Raw genomic sequence first — 25,807 nt, 5'->3', positions numbered from 1 at the left:
AGAATGCAATGCATTCATTTTAGGAGATTTCAACACACCACTCACTCCAACGGACAGATCAACCAGACAGAAAATAAGGACGGACACAGAGGCACTGAACAAAACATTAGAACAGATGGACCTAACAGACTTTTACAGAACACTCCACCCAAAAGAAACAGGATATACATTTTTCTCAAGTGCACATGGAATATTTTCCAGAGCAGATCACATACTCGGCCACAAAAAGACCCTATTAATTCAAAAAGATCTAAATTTTATCAACCAACTTCTCAGATCACAAAGGTATAAAACTAGAAATAAATTGTACAAAGAAAACAAAAAGGCCCACAAACACATGGAGGCTTAACAACGTGCTCCTAAGTAATCAATGGATCAATGACCAAATTAAAACAGAGATCAAGCAATATACGGAAACAAATGACAACAACAGCACAATGCCCCAACTTCTGTGGGATGCAGCAAAGGCAGTTCTAAGAGGAAAGTATATAGCAATCCAGGCCTATTTAAAGAAGGAAGAACCATCCCAAATGAACAGTCTAAAGTTACAATTATTGAAACTGGAAAAAGAAGAATAAATGAGGCTCAAAGTCAGCAGAAGGAGGGACATAATAAAGATCAGAGAATAAATAAAATTGAGAAGAATAAAACAATAGAAAAAATCATTGCAACCCAGAGCTGGTTCTTTGAGAAAATAAACAAAATAGATAAATCCATAGCCAGCCTTATTAAGAGAAAAAGGGAGTCTACACATATAAACAGAATAAAAAATGAGTAAGAAAAAAATCACCATGCACACCACTGAAATATAAAGAATCATTACAGAAAACTATGAAAAATCATATGCTAGCAAATTAGATAATCTAGAAGAAATGGAAAACTTCCTAGAAAAATACAACCTTCCAAGACTGACCCAGGAAGAAACAGAAAATCTGAGCAGACCAATTACCAGCAACGAAATTGAATCAGTAATCAAAAAGCTACCCCAGAACACAATGCCCAGAACACACAGCTTCACTGCTAAATTTTATCAGACATTTAGAGAGGACCTAATACACATCTTCTTTAAAGTTTTCCAAAAAGTAGAAGAGGAGGGAATACTTCCAAACTCATTCTATGAAGCCAGCATCACTCTAATACAAAAACCAGGCAAAGAAACCACAAAAAAAGAAAATTACAGACCAATATCCCTGATGAACACAGATGCAAAAATACTCAGCAAAATATTAGCAAATCAAATTCAAAAATACATCCAAAGGATCATACATCATGATCAAGTGGGATTCATTCCAGGGATGCAAAGACGGTACAGTATTCGAAAAATCCATCAACATCATCCACTACATCAACAAAAAGGACAAAAATCACATGATCATCTCCACTTGACAAAAGCATTTGACAAAATTCAACAACCATTTATGATAACATCTCTCAACAAAATAAATGGGTACACAGGGCAAGCACCTCAATGTAATAAAGTCCATATACAATAAACCCACAGCCAATTATCATACCAAACAGTGAAAAGCTGAAAGTTTTTCCTCTAAGATTGGAATCAAGACAAGGATGCCCACTCTCACCACTTTTATTCAACATAATACTGGATGTCCTAGCTACAGCAATCAGAGAACACAAAGAAATAAAAGGCATCCAGATGGGCAAGAAACAAGTTAAACTGTCACTGTTTGCAAATGACATGATATTGTACATAAAAAACACTAAAGAATCCACTCCAAAACTACTAGAACTAATATCTGAATTCAGCAAAGTTGCAGGATACAAAATTAATACATAGAAATCTGTTGCATTCCTATATACTAATGATGAACTAGCAGAAAGAGAAATCAGGAAAACAATTCCATTCACAATTGCATCAAAAAGAATAAAATACCTAGGAATAAACCTAACCAAGGAAGTGAAAGACCTACTATGCCCTGAAAACTACAAAACACTCAAAATAAATCAAAGAAGACACCAATAAATGGAAATATATCCCATCCTCATGGGCAGGAAGAATGAATATTGTCAAAAGAGCCATCTTTGCCCAAAGCCAAGTACAGATTCACTGCCATCCCTATCAAAATACCAAGGGCATTCTTCAATGAACTAGAACAAATATCTAAAATTCATATGGAACCACAAAAGACCCCCAATAGCTTAAACAATCCTCAGAAGGAAGAATACAGTGGGGGGGATTATGGTCCCCAACTTCAAGCTCTACTACAAAGCCACAGTAATCAAGACAATTTGGTACTGGCACAAGAACAGAGCCATAGATCAATGGAATAGAGAGCCTAGATATAAACACACACATATATGGCCAATTAATATATGATAAAGGAGCCATGGACATACAATGGGGAAATGACAGCCTCTTCAACAGCTGGTGTTGGCAAAACTTAACAGCTTTATGTAAGAGAATGAAACAGGATTGGTCACTGTCTAAATTCATACACAAAAGTAAACTTGAAATGGATCAAAGACCTGAATGTAAGTCATGAACCATAAAACTCATAGCAGAAAACATGAGAAAAACTCTCTTGAATATAAACATGAGCAACTTATTCATGAACATATCTCCTTGGGCAAGGGAAACAAAAGCAAAAATGAACAACTGGGACTACATCAAACTAAAAAGCTTCTGTACAGCAAATGACACCATCAGTAGAACAAAAAGGCATCCTACAGTATGGGAAAATATATTCATAAATGACATATCTGATAAGGGGTTAACATCCAAAATATATAAAGAGCTCACGTGCCTCAATACCCAAAAAGCAAATAACCCAATTAAAAAAATGGGCGGAAGATCTGAACAGACACTTCTCCAAAGAAGAAATTCAGATGGCCAACAGGCACATGAAAAGATGCTGCACATCCCTAATCATCAGAGAAATGCAAATTAAAACCACAATGAGATATCACCTCATATTAGTTACGATGGCCAACATCCAAAAGACAAGCAACAAATGCTGGCAAGGATGTAGAGAAAGGGGAACCTTCCTACACTGTTGGTGGATTAGTTCAACCATTGTGGAAAGTAATATTGAGGCTCCTCAAAAAACTAAAAACAGAAATACTATTTGACCCAGGAATTACACTCCTAGGAATTTACCCAAAGAAAACAGGGTCATAGATTCAAAAAGACATATACACCCCTATGTTTATCACAGCACTATTTACAACAGCCAAGACGTGGAAGCAACCTAAGTGTCCACCAGTGGATGAATGGATAAAGAAAATGTGGTACATATACACAATAGAATACTATTCATCCATAAGAAACAAATCCTACCATTTGCAACATCTAGAGGGTATTATGGTCAGTGAAATAAGCCAGGGAGAGAAAGACAAGTACCAAATGATTTCACTCATCTGTGGAGTATAACAACGAAGCAGAACTGAAAGAACGAAACAGCAGCAGACTCATAGAACCCAAGAATAGACTAGCGGTTACCAAAGGGAAATGGGCTGGGGAAGGATAAGGGGATTAAGGGGTATTATGATTGGCACACATAATATGGGGGGGCATGGGGAAGGCAGTATAGCACAGAGAAAATAAGTAGTGACTCTACAGCATCTTACTATGCTGACGGACAGTGACTGCAATGGGTTGTGGGGGGGGGGTACTTGATAATATGGGTGAATGTAGTAACCACTATGTTGCTCATGTGAAACCTGAGCACAAGATTATATATCAACGATACCTTAATTGAAAAAAAAAGAGAGAGAAGTAGATTTAGATTGGAAGATCACTTTTATCTTTGAGGAGACAGCTCTTAAGAATATAAACATAGATTTTGAAATTTTGGAATTATTCAGTTTCCTTCTTAATTAAATATCTGGTATAACATAAGAAAAGTCATAAGATATCACCAGAGTCTTAAGAATATAGTAAATTATACTAGTTAAAATTTGGAGACTAACAGCCATCCAGTTTAGCTTTCCTACATTAAAAAAAAAATTTAACAATCATATTTGCTTTTTAAATACTACCTGAATGTCAAAACATCCAAAATATTAAGGAATATGCAATCTGAACAGTTATGCAAATTCTCTGCTATGTGGCATTACTGTTTTTTAAAAAGTAAATTTCAAAGTGTCATTCAGAAATCATAAGTGATCTTTGTACCTTGAGATTATTTCTGGACCAATTTCTTGGCATATCAGTGTTCAAAACAAAATGTCTAGAGCTTTATCTTTTCTATGATTATTTTCCTCTCTAATAACAGTAGTACTTTTATATTTACAATAGTAAAATATGTATTTATAATGATATATAATATGTATTTATTATTATGAAATAGTAATTTCATAAACCATGTTCACATATATACTACCTTATTGTATCTTTACATGCTTTAAAAGCGCACATAAGTGACAGGAAGATATAAACCAAACCTAACTTAATGCCTTATAAAAATCTATCTTACTAATTTCATAAAATTTTTGTTGTATGTCTTTATATTATAAGAAGCGGGTACAAGCTAGAGGTTTTCTTTCACATCAGGTTTAGGTCTATGTCAGATTCAGTGTTTTCAAAATAAACCAAAATTAATACAATAGGAAGAGAAAACAGGGCCAGGAAGAAAGAAAAGGACTTATACTCTTAATTTCACACCCTCCAATACTGTTTGATGTTTTCACAAATATGTATTACTTGAAAAATGTAACAAGAAGATATGTAAAATATCATAATATTCATTGAAATGCCAAAGAAAATCAGACAATTTGACTAACCTTATTAGTGGCATAAGGTGATCATTAAATTGCTTGTCAAAAAGATGAAAAATGGTGTTGGCTTGTTGCACAACATCCAAAAAATAGAGATTTGCATTCCTAGAATCTGAAGAAGGAATTCCTAAAATTGCAAGACATTTTGCATTAGAATCATACTTGAAGAAATTCATCTTGCTAACAGAAAAAAGAATGTCATTTTATATATACAATATGAATAAAAGTAACTACTGTTTTAATAACTCAGCAATGATTTTTGTGGACATCAGTAAAATTATCTCATTAATAACTTAATAAAATTCATCCAAAGTTTTTATGCCCAGATTTTCACCACCTACTCAGTCTTCATTATTTACTGAAATAAATCAAAAAGAAAATCAATAAATGAATCATCTTGGACTGTATCTTCTCTTTTTTCCACTCTCAAGTATCTAATGATTCACATGAGCCATGAATACACTTCCATCATTTTTCTTATAACCAGGCCTCATTATCTGTGATAACACAGTAATCTTATTAGTTTCGTGGTTCAAACCTCTTTATCTTTTATGCTATGTATTGTTGCCATAGTAATATACTTAAAACTTACACATTTCATTCACCATGCTCTCTGCTATTTCATCAAAAATATTTTTAAATGTGTATTCACTGTCTACAGAATAAATTCTTGATTTTCAGCATGGTATTCAAGATACCACATGCTGACCCCAAAAATGATAGCTGACCTCTCAGGAGTTGAAATAAACACTAAATTCCTTTCTAACCCTCAATGTTTGTTTCTAGCTAAAATTAAAAGGCATAATGGATTAGGGAAAATATTCATAGCAAATGAGAAAATAAACTCTTTACAAGATGATGATTTTTTCAAAGTTCTAAAAATGGAAAACAAAGGTGTTTTACTTTTTCACAAAAGACAGAATCACCAACTGGTAAGAAAAAAAGTCCCCATATAAACTTATAAGAAAGAAAAACAAAGTCAATACAAATGGATAAAATACTAATCCTTGCCATTAATGAAAAATAAGGCAATATTTATGTATGTTTTTAATCACTAAATTATTGAAGTTTTTAAAGAATATTCAATGATGTACAGAAAAACTGATACAGTCATACATGCCAGTAGTAGCATAAATTAGTAGGAAATACTTCTTTAGGAAAACAGTTTATAAGTATAGAAACTTAAAAAATTTGTAACACACTTTGATCTGGTTGTCTCACGTCTGGGACTTTATCCCATGAAAATAATTCCAAATAAGGAAAACACTTAAAGCTCTACAATATTCATTGTAGCATTATTTATATTACTAAATTGCTTGCAATATCCAAAATGTTCAATAATAGGAGATGGTTAACTGTGTAATATGTATGCATGACAGAAATACAATCACTAGAAACTAAATAGCTACATTGAAAATAGATACATATGGGACTTTCTCATCCTACCAGAAAACGTCCTAAGCCCTCCCAAATTGTGAATACTGTAATTAAAATGAAGATGCTAGGTTTCCATACTATCTAAATAACAAATCCTTCATACCATTTGGATTCAAATTCATTTTACTGTTTTTCATTATCTTCTTAATCTCCACATTTTTAGTTATTATTATGCCAATACAAATTACATTAAGTCATTTGCAAATGGCAAATGTTAAATATTTGCTGTCAAGAGTCAAATGCTTATCTTACATCATGAAAGCAACTATGTAAAAAAAATGGGTAAGAATAAACCACAAGGTTACTGAATTACAGATAATTTTGTTCCAGTTTTGATAACTTTACAGCATGTCATGTACAATCAATAAACATTTTTTTGAGCATCTGCTATGTGCTTTCCAGATTCTACACTATCATGGTAAGACAGATTCCTACCTGTAAGAGTTTACATGCTGTTCCCTCTATTTAAAATACTTTTTTCCAAATACTGTGTACTCCACTTCATTCAGCTCTCTGGTTGATAATGTCTCCTCAGGGATGCTTTGTTTGACCATCCTTTCTAAAAAAGCCCTCTGCCCTTGAGTTCCCCATCCACCCCGCCATTACTACTCTCTATCCCTTCCTCAGTTTTTTCTTCATTGCACTTCCTAGTCATCCGTCTGTCTTTTCCACAAACATGTAGGCTTCCTGACTGTTAGGAGTAGGCCCTTAATAAGTATGTATTGAATGAATGAATTCTGTTGAGTGGAGGTGGACATAAAGAGATGAAAATTAGATTGTGGTAAGTGCTATGAAAAAAGTTAATTCAATGATGAATTAATGAGTAGCTAGGCAGGGAGAGGAAGGCTACATTACATAGGGTGATCAGCAAGGGCCTCACTGAGAAGGTGACATCTTAGTTGAGATCAGAGATTGAAGAGCCAGACATGAGAAGAGGTGAAGGAAACAGATTTTTGGAAGAAGAAATGCCAAATGCAGAGTGAGATAAAAGGACTGAAGGCCAGAGTGGCTAGGGTAGTGAGAGGAAATGGATAAATAAGACAAGGATGAATACAGAAGGGGAGGCCAGATCGAATGCAGTGCATTTGTAAAGGCTTTGCTGTTTTCCCCCTCTAAGATAGTATGAAGCCACTAAATGGTCTTAAATGAGGAAATGATAAACCAATTGTGATGTGGAGTAATTTGGAGTAGCAAGTGTACACAGGGGGACCAATTAGGAGTGGAAAAGATAATGGTATTTAAATTCATTTGGGTGGCAGCAGCAGACTGAGAAAAGTTGATGGATTTGAGTTAGGTTTGGACATATACTGAAACATAACTGAAATATGTTTACTGATAGATGGGCTATAAAGGTTGATGAAAAGAAGAATTATGGCAACTCCTAGGTTTGAGGTTTGAGCAACCCATAAAAAGTAAGGCTTTTTAGAGAACAGTGTGTCACAGAGAAGGGACATAGTGGATCTCTGGCAACTTGCTGCACTGATGGACAGTGACTGCATTGGGGTATGGGTGGGGACTTGATAATAAGGGTAAATGAAGTAACTACATTGTTTTTTCATGTGAAACCTTCATAAGAGTGTATATCAATCATACCTTAATAAAAAACTAAAAAAGAAAAAAAGTAATGCCTTTTAAAGACATGGGAAGAATGGGAGAAGAACAGGTGTAGTTTCATTTGGGATATGTGAAATTTGAGATGCATACTGTACAGGTAGAGAAGTCAAGGAGGCAACTGGATTAATGGGATTAGAATTTAGGGAAGAAATCATTATCATCCTATTAATACCAGCAAACCCAAAAGACCAAAAGGAAAGAAATATTTTAATATGAATCTATTTCTTTACAGGTCTTTCCTTTCTAAACCTTATATTACTCAATTGCCTCAACCAGAATTGTTGTCACCCTCATTTCTGTTCCCTTGACATTTTATAACTAATAGCATTGTACTACATTCTACCATACACTACAGTGATTTAAGTAGCTTACCCTGCTCTGCTTGATGTAAGCAACATGGGAGAACTGTGTCTCTGTATAGCTTTCTGCACCTGACAAATCTTTGCATTAAAGAAGCTCAAAAAGCATTATTTCTTGCACTGAAATCTACATACAGAGTTAAAAACATATAAAACAACACTCTGCATATAGTTTAACTAACCAAGAACAAAGGAATTGAACATAAAGTATAACACAAATAAGTATACTTACCAGCAAGTCCTGTTTCCAAAGCATAATCGATATGCTCAATACATAAAAATTCCACCAGAATGGTAAAAATTCTAAAGGCATTCCTTGGTAAATCAGAAGGATCAGAGAGCTGTAAAAACAAAAACCAAATATATCACTACTCAAATCTATGTTTAAAAAAACAGCAACATTTATTTTTAGCAATCAATTTTATAAGATATAGTCAGTATTCGGATATCTAAATAATAGCTTACGCCTCTTCCTGTCCAGCCCCAAGACCTCTCTCACCAATACACACAGAGTTCCAATGGTGCATATTTGTCTACAACCTTTCTGGGCTTAGATTAAATTAATGTTTCATGAAATACATGAACACACACAACAAATGTACACTGGCCTGCCACGTAAAACGAATTTCTAATTGTGAGTCATAGTCAAAGAAGTCTGAGAACCACTGAAAACAAAGGCTATTCTGGCAAAACTCAGAACAAAAATGATTCTTTATTTTACCAGGGCATGGGGATGGGGACACCAACAACAGGTGCACCATAAAGTATGAGAGGCTCAAATGCCAGTTCATTATTTCCTGGTTGAGCGAACCCCTGAGATGTTATTTAACCCTATCCAGACTCAATTTATTCACCTGAAAGGTGGGAATAGTATGATTCGTATCTCACCTAATCTTCAGGTGAGAATAAAATATGAAAATTCATGTAAAGTATTTTTAGCACTATGTATGGCAAAAAGTAAGCTCACAATAATTGTTTATTTTCACGTTGATGCCACTGGTGATGGTTAACTACTCATTAAAGCGGTTATTAGTAGGTATGCTGAGAAAATGAAATCCCTCTTAAAAAGTTAGAACATTACCTCAGAACTTCTCATAACTGCTTCCTACATTATTTATCAATTGATTGTTGCTTATGGTAGTCTTCATTCATGTACTCTCTCAGAGTAATGCTTAATATCTGATACATACTACTGGAAGTTGAAGTGTATAACACAGTTTAAGTCCCCTAATCTCCACTGATTATAAATACTGATTTAATATACTCAGTTCCCTTCCTGGTCTTCTTAATATGATCCTAAACCTTTATTCTTCATCAGTTTCTCTACCATCCTTCTTTGCTCACTGATGTTCAACATACGCCCTTAAGAAGCCATAAAGAATGAATTTAACTTTTCACCCTCCTCTTATTTACATCCATATATCCACGCATAATCAATAGAAGTGGTAGCCAAAAAAAGGTAAGGATACAAAAGGCATAAACAATGCTGTCAATTAACAGGATCTAACTGACATTTACAGAATGCTCCAGCCAACACATCAGGATATAGTCTTTTTAAGTATTCACAAACCATTTACCAAGATGGATCATTTTCTGGACTAAAAAACAAGTCTCAGTAAATATAAAATGGACTCACATCCTACAAAGTTTGTCCTCTAAAACAGAATCAGATTTGAATCAGTAGCGGAAAGATATCTAAAATGTCCCCCCATGTTTAGAAACTAAGTAACATAAGTTACTCTTGGGCCAAAAGAAATCAGGAAATTTAAGTTATTTTGAACTGAACAAAAATAAACACATATCAAAATTTGTGGTATGCAGCTAAACCAGTACCTCTGAGGGAAATTTATATAACAAATGCTTGTATTACAAAAGAAGGAACACCTTACTTCAGCCTATACCTTAAAAAACTAAAGAGGAACAAACAAAACCCAAATAAGCAGAAGAAAAGTAATGAAGAGTGGAATCAATGAAATGCAGAACAGAAAGACAGAGAAAAATCAATAATACCAAAAGCTAATTCTTTGGGAAAATCAATAAAACTGATAAACCTCTGGCCAGACTGATCAGGAAAAAAGAACATAAACTATTGATATAATGAGTGATTTTACATATTCCAGAGATATTACAAGGGTAATAAGGCAGTATCATCAACAGCTTAATCCCAATATATATATGAAATATATAAATCCTTAAAAAATACAAAAATATCCTACCAAACTATCAAAGTTCACTTAAGTAGTACACTTGATAATCTCAACAGTCGTATATCTATTAAAGAAGTTGAATTTGTAGTTATAAACCCTCTCAAAGAATACTGCAGGTCCAAATGACTTCACTAGTGAATTCTACCTACATTTAAGAAAGAAACGAAACAAATTTTACACAAATTCTTCCAGAAAATTGAAGAGAAAGGGATATTTTCCAACTAATCTATGAGGCCAACATTACCCTGATCCCTAAAATAGACAAAGACAAGAGAAAAAATATGTACAAGTTAATATCCCTCATGAACACCAACACAAAAGTTCTTAACAAAAGTTTGGTAAATCTAATCCAACAGAGTATATAAATAGGATAATACACATTGATAAAGTGGGGTTTATCAAAGGAATACAAGGTTAACACAGGGAAATTCAATGTAATACACCACAATAACAGAATAGCAAGAAAGGATTTGACAAAATCCAAGATTCAATCATTACAAAAACATTCAGAAAACTAGAACTAAAATAATTTCCTCAATCTGATAAATTACCTATGAAAAACCTACAATTAGCACCATACTTAAAAGTGAAAGATTTAATGCATTATTCTTAAGATTAAGAATTCTATGTAAGGTGACCAAAAAGAATAAAATACCTAGCAATAAATGTAACTGAGGGGAAAAAAGACCTGTATTCTCAAAACTCTAAGACACTGATGAAAGAAATTGAAGAAGACACAAATAAATGGAAATCTATTTCATGCTTATGGATAGGAAGAATTAATGTTGTCAAAATGGCCATCCTCCCCCAAAGCAATTTACAGATTCAGTGTAATCCTATCAAAACACCAATGGAACTTTCCAATGAACTAGAGAAAATTGGTCTAAAATTTATAGAACCACAAAAGACCCTGAAGAGCCAAAGCAATCTTGAGAAAGAACAACAAAGATAGGGGTACCACACTCCCCAACTTCAAGCTATACTACAAAGCAACAGTAATTAAAAACAGTATGGTAGTAACATAAGAATAGATACATAGATGAATGGAACAGAATAGAGACCAGAAATAAACTCACACATACACGGTTGGTTAATATATGACAAAGGAAGCAAGAATACACAATGGGAAAAAAACAGTCTCTTCTGTAAATGGTGTTGGGAAAACTGGACAGTTACATGCAAGAGAATGAAACTTATTTAGTCTCTAACACCATATGCAAAAGTAAACACAAAACAGATTAAAGACCAAAATATAAGACATGCAACCATAAAAATCTTAGAAGAAAACACAGGCAAAAATCTCTTGAATGTAAGCAGGTAATGATTTTTTTCTTTTCTGGACATGTCTCCCCAGGTAAAGTAAACAAAAGTAAAAATAGACAAGTGTAACTATATCAACCCAAAAACCTTCTGTACAGCAAAGGTAAAACCATCAACAAAACAAAAATGCAACCCACAGTATAGGAGGATATATTCATAAATGACATATCCAATAAGAGGTTAACATCCAAAACATAAAAAGAACTCATATGAGCCAACACCAAAAAACGACCCAATTAAAAAAATGCAGAGGACTTGAAAAGACGTTTTTCCAAAGAGGATATGCAGATAGCCAACAGGCACGTGAAAAGTTGCTCCAGATCATTAATTATCAGGAAAATGCAAATCAAAACCACAATGCAACATCAACTCACACCAGGCAGAATGGCCACTATCCAAAAGACAAGAAATAACAAGTGTTGGTGAGGATGTGGAGAAAAGGGAACTCTCCTACACTGTTGGTTGGAATGTAAATTGGTGTAGCCACTATGGAAAGCAGTACAGAGGTTCCTCAAAACACTAAAAATAGAAATACCATACAACCCAGTAACTCCACTTCTAGGGAAACAAAAATCTCTGATTCAAAAAAAATACATGAATTCCTGTTTATTGCCACATTATTTACAATAGCCAAGGAAGCAACCAAAATGTCCATCAATATATAAATGAATAAAGATGATATGGTACATACAGATACTGGAATATTATTCAGCCATAAAAAAGAACTCCTACCATTTGGGACAACATGGATTGACCTAGTGGGTAGTATGCTAAATGAAATAATCCAGGCAGAGAAAGACAATCATATGATTTCACTTATTTGTGGAATCTAAAAACAAAACAAAACAAACATCAATAGACTCACAGACAGTGAGAAGTAACTAGTGGTTACCATGGGGAAGGGGCTGAGATAAGGGATGAAATAGGAGAAGGGGATAAAGAGACACAAAATCTCAGTCATAATATAAATTAGTCAAGTGGATGAAAGTACAGCATAGAGAATAAAGTCAATTCTGTAATATCTTTCTATGTTTACAAATAGTAACTACACTAGTTGGGGTAAGGATTTAATAATGTAGATAACTATTGAATCATTATACTGTATACTTGAAACGAATATAATACTGTATATCAAGTACACTTCAATGAAAATATATTAAAAGAAGAATAATACAAGGCATTTGCTCTCACCAGTACTATTCAACATTGTATTAGAGCCTGAGTCGTGTACTATGGCATGAGAACAAAGTAACAGGCATCTATATCAGAAAGAAATAAGTAAAACGTATTTTATTGGAAGACAACACAATAGCCTATACAGAAAATCCCGTGAAATTACAAAATAGCTGCTAGAACTAGAACAGAGTTGTTAGGTTGTAAATACAAAATCAACATAAAAATCAACTATATTTCATATACTAATAACAAAATATCAAAAATATGTATTAAAAATAACATTTACATTAAAATAGCACAAAAATATTAAATACTCAGATAAACCAGTGTAATAAAAATTATAAGACATGCTGAGAAAAATTAAAGAAGATCTAAATAAGTAGAGATATAGTATATTCAGAGACTGAAAACTCAATATTAAGATGTCAATTCTCTACAAACAGAAGCACAGATACAATGCAATCCCAATGAAAATACCCAACTTTTTTCCCAAGACTGACAAAATGATTTTAAGACTTATAAAGACATAAAATGATTTATATGGAACTGTCAGAGGCCCTACACCACCTCTTTCAAAACTTACAGTTACAGTGATTAATGTAGTATTTAGCATAAAAAAAGACAAATAGGTCAATGGAAGAGAACAGGGTACAGAAACAGATCTAATAAACAGTTAAGTGATTTTAAACAAAGGTTCTCAAGAAATTTAGTGGAGAAAATGATAGACTTCAGTAAATAATGCTGAAACAACTGGAAACCTAAAAGCAAAAAAATGAACTTTGATCCATGCATCACATGCTATCCATAAATTAACTCAAAACTTATTATGGACCTAAGGGTAAAACCTTAGACTATAAGACTGCTAGAAGAACACATAAGAGGAAATCTTTGACCTTGAGTTAGACAAAGATTTCTTATATATGATATCAAAAATATCCCTATCAGAGAAGTGTTAAGTTGGATTTCACCAAAATTACTAATTCCTAGTCTTTGGAATACGATTAAAAGTTTAAAAAGACAAGCCACATATTAAAAGAAAACATTTGCAAATCATGTATCTGATAAATGAACTACCACTGGAATACAGAACTATCAAAAAAGACAACCCAATTTTTAAAAATGCACAAAAAATACACAAAGAGTATATATAAATGGGAAATAAACACATGAAAAGATGCTTAACATCATCAGTCATTAGGAAAATGCAAACTAAAACGATAATAATAGGGTGTGTAGTAGAAGTATCATTACACACCCTATTAGGTTGTCTAAAATTAAAGATTGATCATACCAAATAATGGAAATCATGTGGAGCAAATGGAACTCACACACACTGCTGGTGGGAATGAAACAACAACTCAAGAAAATAGTTTCACACTTTCTTAAAAAGAAGTACCATATGACTTGGTCATACTGCTACTAAGTATATACTTAATAGAAATGAAACTATATGTATACATGAGTGTTCATAGCAAATTCATTCCTAATAGTCAAACACTGGAACCAATCTAAACCTCCATCAACAGTTAAGTGGATAAACAAATTGTACATTCATGCAATGAAATGCTAGTCAGCAATAAAAAGAAACATACTAATAAATACACACAATGACATGGATGCAATGCAAATAATTATGCTGAAAGAAGCCAGAAACACATGTACATAAAAAAATATACTACAATCCCATTAATAAAAAATTCTAGAAAATAAATCACTTCTTGAAAACATCCCATGTAAGTTTCAAGACTCAGTCCTTGCATGACCCCTTCTTTTCAAAAACTAATCTACAGTGACATAAAGCAGGTTAGTGGTTGCCTGAGGATAGAAGTTGAGGGAGTTTACTGAATATCAATAACTCAAGGCTATTTTTTAAAAGAGAAAGAAAATATAACCAATTTGCTCATTGCATTGCCCTTTTTAATATCCTTTAAAGCTTCCATCATGACCTTCAAGGTCAAGTCCAAATTTCTGAACATGTTATACAAAGAGTTTTTGTCTACCATTTCAACCCCCTCTCTTACTATTTTGACCATGTAGATTTTTATTTCAAGCACCTTATGCCCATGTTTGATCTTGGTATATGTCTTTGTAATATGTACTATCTCTGCCTGAAACAGCCTGCCCAAATGATCTTTAAGATATCCTATTTAGCTTTCAAGACCCAGGCCTCTGTTAAGATAACAGGTCTTCCTATTAAGATAAATACTCTTCCTCAATTCCTTAACCCAGCAGAGCTGGTTGCTTCTTCTTTGGTTCAAGCAGTGTATACCTATCTTGTACTAATTCTTTGTGTCTACCCCCTTTCTCTACACTATTAAAAAGTAATGCATAGGTCTTATATTCATATCCTCCATGCCTAATATGGCAGCTGGTACAAAGTAAACACACAATGTTTTGGGGATCAGACTGTACTGAACTGAATTTCAATCTTGTGACTTTCCAGAAGGAGGTCATGATTTAGAGATAGTTGCTATCATTTGAACAATAAACATAACATTGACAGCTTCCTGTTAATGATGAAGCTTTAGAAATATTTTAACATATTTCCAGCATTTGGAGAAGAGTTATTAATGTACCAAATATACCCATCTCCCACCCATATGTTTCAGATCTTAACATTTTTCCAAATGTACTTCAGATTTTTTCTTTTTAGAGAGTGGAATCCAACATCATAAATGTGGGTAAAGTCTGCTGGATACTCCTCCCTCAAGGCAGACACTACTCTGAATTTGTTTATCATGCTCCTGCTTGTGCATATCCCTAATAATATCAAGTATTATTTTACTTTTGAAAACTTCATTGGTACTACACTCAATATATGTTTTCCCTATCTTGCTCTTTTCACTCAACATTGTATTTTTGAGATTCATGTAACTTTAGCTTAGACATTTATATTGTTATATAGTTTTCTAATGCATGAACAATGTTAGTTTGTTTATCAACTCTCTTTCTGAGGCATATTAGTTTGCTTCTGAATTTTCACCATGATAAACAATGCTGCTATGTTAGGTCACAAGCACCTACACAGTTTCTGTAAGAAATTCCCAAATTACTCCCCATAGTAAGTATACCAATTTTTACTTCAACCAGCCGTGTAAGAATTTCTATTGCTCCACATCTTTATCAACACTTTTACAGTCAGACTTAATTTTTGCCAGCCTAATCAGACAGTATCTTCCCTGCTCAAGTTTCATTTCTTTATTAGTGAGATTATCTTTTGGTAATTTACATTCCTATAATTGTTTATTTGTAGCCTTTGTCTTCTACTGATTTATATTTGTATGAATAGTTTATATTGATTTATTATCCATCAATATAAATATACATAGCATATATATCAATACAAAAAAAATTAAGACCACCTCAACTTTCAATCTTACTACTTAGTAAGTATGTATTTTAGTTTCTTCATCTGTAGAATAGGGATAACCTCACAGGATTGTTATGATGATTAAATAAGTAAATATATACGTAAAGAGCTTAGAATAGTGCCTGGAATACAGTATGTGCTATACAATTATTAGTGACTATTTTTTTGTTTTATATAATCTCCTAGTAATATGTTACAAAGACCTTCTTACAAGCCATGACTTACCTGTTTACTTTGTTAAAGTGTACTCGTGGGACAGAAATTCCAAATTTTAATGAAGTCAGCTTTTCCTTCCTTTCCCTTGATCTATGTGTTCTTAAAATATCTTTCCCTATTGCTCTTTTTATGAGCCAGATCTAACTCTTCCTTTCATATTTTGATTTAATATCTTAACAGAAGAAAACATTTGAGAGGCTCAGCTTTAAAATTATATTGAAATATATTTCAATATAATTTAAAAATAATTCTGTTCTCCAAAATAAAAACCCTGTCTTTTTTTTTCACTTTATTACAAAAAATGGCTGTCCCTAACCAGATGTTTATGTTGGTATAAACAAGGCAAAATTTAAAATACACAACTATATATAAGTAAATTTACAATTATTCTTACCCTATGACATCTTTCAAAGGCTTGTTTGGTTTCTTGTAGAAGATTAACCACCACTTCTTGGGACAGGAAAGTTTCCCCATGAGTATCGATACTTGGCCCAAGAGGTAAGTTGGTACGTTGTCTAATTCTCTCTTTCAAATCTTGAATACTAATGTATCATATTGACAAATGAAAAAAGGACATTTTATTACACGTAGATTTCAATTTTAAATATTCTCAAATTTGGTATACATGAATAAAGAAAAATGGAGCAATAGCCAACAGACCTAAATTCTAACTCTAATTCTAATAATTAGTTCTGTGTAAACTGAAACAAGCTAAACAAAAGATTTTCATCTGCAAAAGAGTACATTTATTAAAGATATGATCTTTAAAAAGGCTCTTTCAGCTCTGTAATTCTGAGTCAATGGTCAAAACTCCTTGTTTGTTTTCCTTAGGAAGTGGGGAATTCCAAATAAGTTAATATTTCAGTTAACTATGGTCCTGCTTGAAATAAAATTTAAAAATGTAATGCTTTAAAAAACATTTAACCATTTTAAATATTTTTATTATCATTAAACAAGATATATTAAACATAATTTAGCATTTCTTAATGACTAATGATCACTCTAAACATTTACATGGTGGTATCTTCTAGAAGGTTAGATTTTTTTTTTTTGTTCCTAGAATATATAGCTCCAGAATACTATGAACTAATTTTTTTTATGATTGCTCTCTAGTTTTTCACTTCTTTTCCTTGCTATTGCCTTTCAGACGTCACCGTCACCTCTTATTCTACCTTTAATCATTATTTCATATACGACAAACTAGGAAGCAAGAAACTGACTTGGGTGGACAATAATTACATGGCTCCACAGAAGTCATTCTGCTTTGTCCTATAATCAACTGGGTTCCAGACAGTTGAGATCTGGGTAACTAAGGTGCCACCAATTCTTATAGCAAATGATTTTCTTCCAGCACATGAATAACTGCAGGTTTTAAGGTATTAATTAAATAAATCTACACCCAAGTCATTAAAAAGGCCAGGGTACCTCAACTGTAAACTGTGTATTTGCTGGGTTATTTTCACACCTGCAACAATAAAAAAATGATATGCTTCCTCGGTAATAACCTGAAAAAATTTGCTCAGTCTAAAAAAAACAAAATAAAACAAAACAATGAACTACAGAACTCTTGGTAGTACTGGTATTCTGCTTTACATTTTAATCACATTATGTTAGGTCATTTCAGAATGTGGTTCAAGAGAGAGGATTTGACCAATTGTAAACAATCTGGGTTAAAAGAGTTCTTCATAGAAAATTCTAATGACTGTCAATATTTGATAAGATTGTCCAAATATAATAAAGTTCTTAAGAGCTTTAATTCTAAGATTTAACAAAAACACTCACCCTCCAGTGCCAATGGATCTCTTTTGATGGTTTTTTGAATCATAATAGCGCTGTAAGATCATAGCACTTCTGCTTTTCAAATATCCAGTTTCCACCTCAATATAGTTCTCCAAATAGGAAATGAAAATGGATTTGATAAGCTTAGACAAGAAAGTCTGTTTATCAGTACCTAAGTTAAACTCCATCAACTTGCTGGAAAGATTTGAGGTTCTTTTCATGGAAAGGGGGGGAAAAAAGATTAAGTATATTTTAGGTCTAGTAACAATACTATGTGACTTTACAATATGACTTTAATAACTTTGGTAAACCAACATTTCTTAAACCTTGGGAAGGTAGACAGCAGCTGTATAGAGTTAACATATAAAGTAATGGTTATTATAAACAACTGTATGGTTTAAAAATTGCCATAAACTCCTAGGGATGACTTAGGAGAGGAAGCTGAGGCAACCAACCAGTCTAGAAATGACAAGTAGCAGAATGGTTTCAGATATGCTCTAATGGCATTCATGACACTATACCCAAGTCAGAAAAGAGAGGTCTAGTCTCTGTTCATTATCTTTGTCTTTATTCATGCGAACTTTCCTCTAATTTTCTGTTTCCTATTGTTGAAGATAGGTACACAACAATGTTGCTGTTGGGTTGGACTTCCTGATTACGTTTACTTTTGAAAACTCTCCTCCCAAAATGAGACACTGCACATTAGAAATAAGGATGGAAAAAAACTTCATATAAAGCTTCTGATATAATACTTCTAAATGTAACACTGTCATTGACAAAAACACAAGACACACATCAGACTTGAGGCTAAAGTTGTCATTTAAGAATTTTTCACTTCCTCTCTCAATTTCTAAAGTTTTAACTGCAAATACAATAGTTCTTAAGAGTAAAAAATTAAATACTGACCTAGCTTACAATTGAAATCAGAAACAAAATTCTCAAGTCTTAGTTTAAACCAGGTACACAAGGATTTTCTTTCATTAGAGAATACTAACATAAAGCATAACATCCACTTTCTTAAGTTAACATACTAAGAATGTTGCTTTTGTACTAGTCCATACAGCTAATCATTTAAAGCTAAAACGTTAATATTACCTGACAAACTGTTATTCAAAAATAGCTGAATAGTTCCCCAATTTCTATTTAAAAAAGAGAAAATCTGAGATCTGTTATTATTTTCTAATAATTAAAAATATACCTTGTATATAAATCATAGAGATTTTTGAGATACTGCTCTGCATCAGACTTCCTACATTCTTCTAACTGGTCTTTCACAAAAGTCTAAAAAAAAAAGTCAATAGTCTGTCAGTTAAGTAAATATCAAATTATATAGTCAAGATACTTTTTTCTCCTCTAAAATTATTCCATATTGTTAAATTGTTGTGACTTAAAATCCAATGTTAAAGGCAATGCACAGAAAATAGACCAAAAAAAAAAGAAAATAGGTTCTTGATTTTTACTGCTTTTCATATTTACTTGTACATCAATATCAAGCTTGAGAATAAGTATTAAGAATTCCAAGATGCCTTTTCTTTTTAAAGTGGCCTATCCTGCCTCATGAAGTACATTTAAAAATCAAAACAAAAACCCCCCAAAATACAAAACCTGAGGCTTTACCAATATAATCAATTCCTAACAGCAAAATTTCCCAAACTGTGGTCTGGGTAATACTAATGTTCCTTGAGACATTGACAGGTATTACTCTAAAATTGGGAAATGCTATACTTTACACTTACAGTTCTAGGGAATCACAGTATATATTAGTACCTTTAAAGGCTATTAAAAGTCCTGAATTGTATTTTAAAAACAAACATTTATTTAATGCTGCTTAATCCAGTGGTAGACATGGTTTAGGAAACACTGCCTTGAGTATAGTGCTACGGGAATCAAGGTTGGAAATTAAATTCTTATGTTTTTCTTTTCATATTAGTATCATATTATAAGAAATTCTACAGACTGCACTTGTAATTCTTGTTCATTTTCACAAATGCCATACATTGGTCAAGTTGAAGACCCAATAAAAATAAAAATTGAGGCTATACCCTTCTACACCCTGTTACTACTATTGCTACACAAATTTCAAACACAAGCTCTGATAGCCTTTGTGATTAGCACCTTTATTCTTGGTGGACAATATAACATTTTTTTTAAAACATGACATTGTCATTTCTTTCCCCTTTACTGAAAAAGTGGATTTCTATTCCTAAGTGCATTCCCTAAGTAAGCTAAATGTTAAAAAACCTGAAACACAGAAGAAAAATTTCATATATTGCCTTAACAACTACTTAGCCATTATTCAAAATTACCTGTAGTTTAATTTCAAATACATTTTGAATAAGTTTAGCCAGTACTGTTTCTGGATTACTAAAGATATCTCCAACTTGCTTGTTCACCCGTTGACAGAGTATTGCTGCATCTTCAAATATATCATTTCTCAAGTAAGTACCCTAAACAACAGAGGCATTTTACATAGTGAATATATAATTTTAAATGGCTTTTAAAACACAAATTAGAATAAGGTGAATTAAAATATACTGTTGTGGATAAAGTGTACTGTTATGTTACCTCCTGGCACTGCTTTATATAAACATCAACACAATGGGAATAACCCTGTGAAGAAGAAAGAAATACATTATCACTGTTTTGGTTCAGTTATAATAATGATAATAATAATTTCAATAAAAGAGGTATTATATGTAATAAAGCTATATCTATTTAGTAATGAATGGCCAATACATAATGGTTGTTGGACCTAAACAAAATTAATTGTAGAAAACCAATAATCTAATATAGGTATCTTCTCCCAGTTGCTTTCTATGAAACTGATAAGCTGGTTCATATCCTTGTAGGACTTTAGACTTTAAAGAAGAAAACTGCGGTATAACTGAGTTCCTTGGACATTTTTCCCTATGTTCACCTAGTCATCTTTAACTCCAAAACATGCACACATGCATAAACACACACACACACACACACACAGATTCAAGGCCTTGAAGAAAGGTTTAATGTATACGTATTTCCTTCATTACTCTCTTGGATTCAAAGCATTTGCCTTCCCTTAAAAGCATATGGACAGTGCTGTATTTAATGAAAATTCTGGAAATTTACTTTTAAAACTGAATGCATTTTAATAGTGTTTAAACAAAATAATTTGTCATATTAATCTCCCTATGAGATTTTTGCCTACTAATAAATCATACATAAGAACAAATAGAGTAAGCAATACCAAGTACATTATTGTCTCAAGAGCCATTCTCAATACTTATTCGAATATTTTAGTTAAATGAAAAGTGTAACAAATGGCGTCTATTTCCCTAATCTGATACAAATAAAAAGAAACAGACTGAAGAAAGCACTTACACTGCCATACAGGGATTCTCTCCTAATTCAAATTCCAAGAAGACAGTTTCATACTACAATATCCCTTTTATTACCTACCTCCTGAGATCCTCTGGATTTAAGTTTTTTTAGTAGTCATATCCCATCTACTTTCTGGTCCCTACATTCCACCAGATACTTAAGGTCAAGTTTTCATGCCTTTAACCTACTTCATAACATGTTTGAACGTAAAAAAAGATATTAAAAAGGGGCGGAGCCAGGATGGCGGCGTGAGTAGAGCAGCGGAAATCTCCTCCCAAAACCACATATATCTATGAAAATATAACAAAGACAACTCTTCCTAAAATAGAGACCACAGGGCACAGGACAACATCCAGACCACATCCACACCTGCGAGAAACCAGCGCCTCGCGAAGGGGGTAAGATACAAGCTCTGGCCCGGCGAGACCCGAGCGCCCCTCCCCCCGGCTCCTGGCAGATGGAGAGGAGTCAGCAGGGAGAGAGAGAGAGAGAGAGCCCAGGACTGCTGAACACCCAGACCCACGATTCCGGATGAGAGCACAGCCACAGTACATTCGTGGGGTCCTGGATACTAGGGAAACAGGGCAGCAGGACCGGTGAGCCAGTGCCTGAGGCCAAAGCCGGAGAACAAAGAAACCGGAGCGGTTTTTTTTTTTTTTTTGGCAAGTGCTTTTTGGAAGCCTTAAAGGGACAGGGACCCCAATACTAGGGAAACAGGGAAGCAAGACCGGTGAGTGGGTGCCTGAGACGGGCGCCTTAGGACAAAGAAAATCGCGCGCCTTTCCCTTTTTTTTTTTTCTCTTTCATTGTGGCTGTTGTTGTTTTGGTTTGGAGAGTGCTTTTTGGAAGTCTTAAAGGGGCAGAACAGGACACTTAGTCCAGAGGCAGGGAATTTGAAGATCTCTGGGCACTCTAACCCCCTGGGCAACAGGGAGCACAGAGGCCCACTACGAAGATAAAGAGACTCCCGGCCGCTTCCCCTTCAACGGGGCTCCACCATTTCGGAGGAGCAGCCCGAGCCAGGCCACGCCCACAGCAACAGCGGAGATAAACTCCATAGCAACTGGGCAGGTAGCAGAAGCCCTGTCTGCGCACAGCTGCCAAGCATAAGCCACTAGAGGTCGCTATTCTCCCAGGAGAGGAAGGCCACAAACCAACAAGAGGGAAAGCTCTCCCAGCTGTCACTTGAACCAACTCTGCAACCTATCTCTATCACCATGAAAAGGCAAAACTACAGGCAGACAAAGATCACAGAGACAACACCTGAGAAGGAGACAGACCTAACCAGTCTTCCTGAAAAAGAATTCAAAATAAAAATCATGAACATGCTGATGGAGATGCAGAGAAAAATGCAAGAACAATGGGATGAGATGCAGAGAAAAATGCAAGAGCAATGGGATGAACTCCGGAGGGAGATCACAGATGTCAGGAAGGAGATCACAGAAGTAAAACAAACCCTGGAAGGATTTATAAGGAGAATGGATAAGATGCAAGAGGCCGTTGAAGGAATAGAAACCAGAGAACAGGAACGTATAGAAGCTGACATAGAGATAACATGATCTCCAGGAACGAATCAACACTAAGAGAACTATGTGACCAATCCAAAAGGAATAATATTCGTATTATAGGGGCACCAGAAGAAGAAGAAAGAGGAAAAGGGATAGAAAGTCTCTTTGAAGAAATAATTGCTGAAAACATCCCCAAACTGGGGGAGGAAATATTCGAACAGACCATGGAAATACATAGAACCCCCAAAAGGATCCAAGGAGGACAACACCAAGACACATAATAATTAAAATGGCAAGGATCAAAGACAAGGAAAGAGTTTTAAAGGCAGCTAGAGAGAAAAAGGTCACCTATAAAGGAAAACCCACCAGGCTAACATCAGACTTCTCGACAGAAACCTTACAGGCCAGAAGAGAATGGCATGATATATTTAATGCAATGAAACAGAAGGGCCTTGAACCAAGGATACTCTATCCAGCACGAGGGAATTTGCTTCCCACAAACCACCTCTACAGAGCATCTTACAGGGACTGCTCTAGATGGGAGCACTCCTAAAAAGAGCACAGAACAAAACACACGACATATGAAGAATGGAGGAGGAGGAATAAGAAGGGAGAGAAGAAAAGAATCTCCAGACAGTGTATATAACAGCTCAATAAGCGAGCTAAGTTAGGCAGTAAGATACTAAAGAAGCTAACCTTGAACCTTTGGTAACCACGAATCTAAAGCCTGCAATGGCAATAAGTACATATCTCTCAATAGTCACCCTAAATGTAAATGGACTTAATGCACCAATCAAAAGACATAGAGTAATAGAATGGATAAAAAAGCAAGCCCATCTTATGTGCTGCTTACAAGAAACTCACCTTAAACCCAAAGACAGGCACAGACTAAAAGTCAAGGGATGGAAAAACATATTTCAGGCAAACAACAGTGAGAAGAAAGCAGGGGTTGCAGTACTAATATCAGACAAAATAGACTTCAAAACAAAGAAAGTAACAAGAGATAAAGAAGGACACTACATAATGATAAAGGGCTCAGTCCAACAAGAGGATATAACCATTCTAAATATATATGCACCCAACACAGGAGCACCAGCATATGTGAAGCAAATACTAACAGAACTAAAGAGGGAAATAGACTGCAATGCATTCATTTTAGGAGACTTCAACACACCACTCACCCCAAAGGATAGATCCACCGGGCAGAAAATAAGTAAGGACACACAGGCACTGAACAACACACTAGAACAGATGGACCTAATAGACATCTATAGAACTCTACATCCAAAAGCAACAGGATATACATTCTTCTCAAGTGCACATAGAACATTCTCCAGAATAGACCACATACTAGCTAACAAAAAGAGCCTCAGTAAATTCCAAAATATTGAAATTCTACCAATCAATTTTTCAGACCACAAAGGTATAAAACTAGAAATAAATTCTACAAAGAAAACAAAAAGGCTCACAAACACATGGAGGCTTAACAACATGCTTCTAAATAATCAATGGACCAATGAACAAATCAAAATAGAGATCAAGGAACACAAAGCCCCAACTTCTGTGGGACACAGCGAAAGCAGTCCTAAGAGGAAAGTATATAGCGATCCAGGCACACTTGAAGAAGGAAGAACAATCCCAAATGAATAGTCTAACACCACAATTATCAAAACTGGAAAAAGAAGAACAAATGAGGCCTAAAGTCAGCAGAAGGAGGGACATAATAAAGATCAGAGAAGAAATAAACAAAATTGAGAAGAATAAAACAATAGCAAAAATCAACGAAACCAAGAGCTGGTTCTTCAAGAAAATAAACAAAATAGATAAGCCTCTAGCCCAACTTATTAAGAGAAAAAGAGAATCAACCCAAATCAACAGAATCAGAAATGAGAACAGAATAATCACGACAGACTCCACAGAAATACAAAGTATTATTAAAGACTACTATGAAAACCTATATGCCAACAAGCTGGAAAACCTAGAAGAAATGGCAACTTCCTAGAAAAATACAACCTCCCAAGACTGACCAAGGAAGAAACACAAAAGTTAAACAAACCAATTACAAGCAAAGAAATTGAAACGGTAATCAAAAAACTACCCAAGAATAACACCCCGGGGCCGGATGGATTTACCTTGGAATTTTATCAGACACACAGAGAAGACATAATACGCATTCTCCTTAAAGTGTTCCAAAAAAGAGAAGAGGAGGGAATAATTCCAAATCTCATTCTATGAAGCCAACATCACCCTAATACCAAAACCAGGCAAAGACCCCACCAAAAAGGAAAATTACAGACTAATATCCCTGATGAATGTAGATGCAAAAATACTCAATAAAATATTAGCAAACAGAATTCAGCAGTATATCAAAAGGATCATACACCATGACCAAGTGGGATTCATCCCAGGGATGCAAGGATGGTACAACATTCGAAAATCCATCAACATCATCCACCACATCAACAAAAAGAAAGACAAAAACCACATGATCATCTCCATAGATGCTGAAAAAGCATTTGACAAAATTCAACACCCATTCATGATAAAAACTCTCAGCAAAATGGGAATAGAGGGCAAGTACCTCAACATAATACAGGCCATATATGATAAACCCACAGCCAACATTATACTGAACAGCGAGAAGCTGAAAGCATTTCCTCTGAGTCGGGAACCAGACAGGGATGCCCACTCTCCCCACTGTTATTTAGCATAGTACTGGAGGTCCTA

The 25,807-nt window shown here is 34.3% G+C and overlaps 1 protein-coding gene across 2 annotated transcripts in view; it reads right to left on the bottom strand.

The window, feature by feature from the left end:
- The window catches only part of EXOC5 (exocyst complex component 5), a 75,818-nt gene that overhangs the window by 14,061 nt on the left and 35,950 nt on the right, over nt 1-25,807 (bottom strand). For both annotated transcript variants that reach the window (XM_037007161.2, XM_037007166.2), the window contains exons 8-14: nt 20,778-20,822; nt 20,519-20,659; nt 19,411-19,493; nt 18,216-18,425; nt 16,828-16,975; nt 8,377-8,485; nt 4,741-4,861 (exon numbers count right to left, since the gene is read on the bottom strand). In XM_037007161.2, coding sequence (XP_036863056.1) covers nt 4,741-4,861; nt 8,377-8,485; nt 16,828-16,975; nt 18,216-18,425; nt 19,411-19,493; nt 20,519-20,659; nt 20,778-20,822 — 857 coding nt within the window. The remainder of the gene's footprint in view (nt 1-4,740; nt 4,862-8,376; nt 8,486-16,827; nt 16,976-18,215; nt 18,426-19,410; nt 19,494-20,518; nt 20,660-20,777; nt 20,823-25,807) is intronic.

Source organism: Manis javanica, chromosome 8, assembly GCF_040802235.1.
Source record: "Manis javanica isolate MJ-LG chromosome 8, MJ_LKY, whole genome shotgun sequence".
Taxonomy (NCBI): domain Eukaryota; kingdom Metazoa; phylum Chordata; class Mammalia; order Pholidota; family Manidae; genus Manis; species Manis javanica.
The sequence above is the reverse complement of the archived record's forward strand: the minus strand, read 5'-3'. Positions and strand labels throughout refer to the sequence as shown.